The sequence below is a fragment of the Helobdella robusta genome (assembly GCF_000326865.2).
Source record: "Helobdella robusta unplaced genomic scaffold HELROscaffold_1, whole genome shotgun sequence".
NCBI lineage: Eukaryota > Metazoa > Annelida > Clitellata > Rhynchobdellida > Glossiphoniidae > Helobdella > Helobdella robusta.
Genome location: NW_008703570.1, coordinates 13,422,142 through 13,425,787, shown reverse-complemented (window position 1 = coordinate 13,425,787; position 3,646 = coordinate 13,422,142). Strand labels below are relative to the sequence as shown.

The following is a 3,646-nucleotide window of genomic DNA, read 5'->3' as shown; positions in this document are numbered from 1 at the left end:
CACATGTTTGTATATACAAAACATTGTGATGTTAATATATACAAATTTGTATGTAATACAACGTTATACTGTTATTGTGAACTCGTATTCAACATATCCTAATACAAAAATCTTCATCTGCGTATAATACAATGTTATACAAATATATGTGTAGTATAAAATTTACCACATGTTTAAAATTTGCGGTATAGCATATATGCGTATATACATAATGTATGTTATAATGTGGCTATGTTATACAAATATATGGTATTTATTTCATCTTATGGGTACTTTATTCTCCGGATTTTATTAGATTTTAAATAATTTTTCAGGTAGTTTGGACAGTTTAGCGTGTGGATTTGTTGCTAAATTAATAACTTTGGACGTTGATTTACGATCTGGTTTGTTTGTTTAATTTGAGTTGGTAGTCTCTTAAGTTCTGTTTAATTTAACTTTAATTTCACGCGCTTTTTATGTCTCAATTTTTAACCTATTATTTTTTCACATCGAAAATGTTGTTTTTATATTTTTTAAAAATATGGTCGAGGCAATATTAGAAAATTTATAACTAACTGATTAAATAATCAAGTTTTCAACTAATTAAACAATTAATTTCAACTAAGTTAAATCAATTAATTTAAACCAATTAAACCCGATTGATTTGAGCAAATTCAAATCAATAATTAACAAATAGGTCTCTAATTAAATCTAATCACAATTTGATACACACTAAGTAAAAAAGCTTAATCGAAATGAATATTCTTCAAACTACCTTGTTGACCTATAATAAATATCGGCAAAATTTCACATTTCTTGTTTCCATATTATGAAAAGGTGTAGGGGGGGTACTAAAAGTTAGGATTAGGAATATAGATTAATAATACACTAACCTAATACTATTTATTTATATATCTCTAATCTATATACGCGTAATGTCTACATGTCGCATGTCTTCTTTATGTATTATATTTTATACGCAAATAAGAGGCAAAATTTCTACATCGCAAGACGTAATGACTCCAAAAACCGTTTCGAAAACTGGCTATTCAACAGACAAGAAAGGTGAAGGGCCTTTCAAATAAACGAAACGAAACGCGATTTGTTTTGTAATTGACAACAGAAAATGCTTCAAGGTTGGCTAGGATGAAATTTAAGAAATTTATCGAGCCTGGTCACCCAAGAATCAAATAAACGCCCAAGAAACTGTATAATGCCAGCAAGGCAAACCGATACGACACGATGCAATACGATACAATGCATTGTATCGACGAACACAACATAATACAACACAATACAATACTATATATACATAAACATATGCTCATGCTTAATACAATACCAGAAAATCTAACAAGAAAGTGGTATTTTTCCGATCTAGCTTGCAGACATGCCGAACTACAAACTGGTGTACTTCAACGGACGAGGAAGAGCTGAAACGATCCGTCTGACCTTTGTGGCTTCAGGGATCGAATTTGAAGACCACAGGATCGAACAGGATCGATGGCCCGACATGAAACCCAGTTAATATTAGTTCTACATTTTGTTTCCCAATTTAACTATAAATTATTTTACAAATTTCAGTGAATTAGATGGTTAATTTCTCAAATATGATCAACTAAAATTGATTCATCTCTCGAGATTATTGCGTAAATTATTTTTCTTCACAGAAACATTCGCGGGCTACCTCCCCTACTTGGAAGTGGATGGGAAGGTGCTGGTGGAGAGTATGGCCATTGCGAGATTTGTGGCCAGGGAGGGCAAGTTGGCGGGGGGTTGCAGTTACGAGCAGGCGCAGATCGATTCCATTGTCGACATCCTTTCCAACATGGCCGAGAAGGCTGTTAAGATTGTCTACTACTCAACAGGAGAAGAGAAGGTACGCCAGATACATGCCATGATCTAAATTTTGTGATTTCTTTCAAAACTTTTTTTCATTCTAGGGTCGAGTTCGGAATGGCAGTTTGATCATTTAAACAAAGTTTTATCTCAAATTTTAGGTCGGAAGTGTTGATTTGACAGATCAATCACCATATTTTTACTCTTCCCTGTAGCCTTCTAGATCGATAGAATCATATTTGCAAGAATTTAAATTATATCAGAGAAATTTTATTTAGAAACTTTAATTTTCATTGTTTAAAACTTGTATAAAAAACTGTCTAACAACTGTTGGATTGATGTTTACTGATTTATTTTGAAGAAAAACTTGGAAAAAGAGTTCATCGAAACAGTCCTACCAGATGTTTTCAAGCTTTTGGAGAAGTTTTTACAAGACAAACAATTTTTAGTCGGTGATAAGGTTTGCAATTTTTCTGCGTTCACCAACAACAATAATTAGTTTTGGAGTAAATTTAGAAAAACTAAATAATTCTAGCTTATCTATTTTTGCTTAGATCAATTAGTTTCATTTTAATTCATTTAAATAATTAAAAATCCCATATAACATTCAAAAACAACCATATCATTCAAAAATTTATTCAAAGATAATTAATTTAAATGGAAAATTCACTCAAGCTGTCACTGGCAGACTTGCACTTCCACACGGTTCTCGAATGCGTTGGCTTATTTGCTAAAGACTGGCCTCTCCTCAGCGGCAAGATGAAAAGACTTTTTGACAGAGTGGAATCGGAGCCCAGGATTGCAGAGTACCTGAAGAACAGACCCGTCACCCCCTTCTAGGCAGTTTGCCCTTCTAGGTACTGCAAAATTACTATTATGTTTTTCACAAATTTAAATTTACATTTCCTGAAAAATATAAATTTTAATTTTCCATTTGGATATCTTTTTTTTCAATTTACAAATTCATTTTTTCTACATCAGAAAAATTGAAACGGAATGAATGTTTTAAAAAGGCAAGCAGGCAGGCGATAGGAACCACTCGACAGCTAGCGATATATTTCTAGGAAGATTAACTTTTCAGATTTTCACCCGCTACTTCTTCCGTAGAAAATAATTTCACTAGAATAAATTCGCTGACGTCATTATTCCTAATTAAATTTACGATTTTTATGCGCCTTTTATTTAATTATTATTTATTTTTATTAATATTATTAATTAGTATTTGAATTATTTCAGTATTATTCCATTAACATTTATTGTATAGTATTAATTTGATTAATTTTTAGCCCAAGAATAGCATAAACAAAAAATAATTAAATTCATCTCATTGTTTTAATGTTTAGTTAATTTATAATCAGGAGACTCATAGGCGTTTACTATCTTTTTAAAGATATTTTTGCCCTGCTTGCCATAGCGTGTAAACGTTTTTACTGTCTTAATAATATTTTTTTAGCCACATTTGTCATATTTTATATGCTTTTATAATAGTAAAAGTATCTTTTTGAAGAGGTACTGTGCTTATGGTAATTATTGTCTGTTCATTTCTAAACTGTAAGTAATCATCAATATTTCACATGTTAACTTACAACGCTATGTCAGATCTTTGTTGTAAACTATTTTAATGAAACGTTTGAATGAATAAACCAAATAATTGAGACTGCAGATTTTTAAAGAATGTTTTTACCAAATAATGATCTAGGAATGACAGTGAATTAGATTTACAACGAGAAAACGAAATTAATTATTTTTTATTTTAACCAGTCCTTTGAACGTTTTTATGATGTAAGTTTTGCTTTCTGTCGAGTTATTCATCTATCATTGATCTCAA

The 3,646-nt window shown here is 30.9% G+C and overlaps 1 protein-coding gene across 1 annotated transcript; it reads left to right on the top strand.

The window, feature by feature from the left end:
• Positions 1-290: 290 nt before the first annotated feature.
• HELRODRAFT_184883 (hypothetical protein) lies at positions 291-3,480 on the top strand. Its single transcript, XM_009011691.1, has 6 exons — positions 291-384; positions 1,326-1,502; positions 1,650-1,858; positions 2,180-2,278; positions 2,494-2,675; positions 2,800-3,480. Exons 2-5 carry the CDS (start codon positions 1,370-1,372, stop codon positions 2,656-2,658), a joined length of 606 nt encoding a protein of 201 aa, XP_009009939.1. The 5' UTR covers positions 291-384; positions 1,326-1,369; the 3' UTR covers positions 2,659-2,675; positions 2,800-3,480.
• Positions 3,481-3,646: the final 166 nt, after the last annotated feature.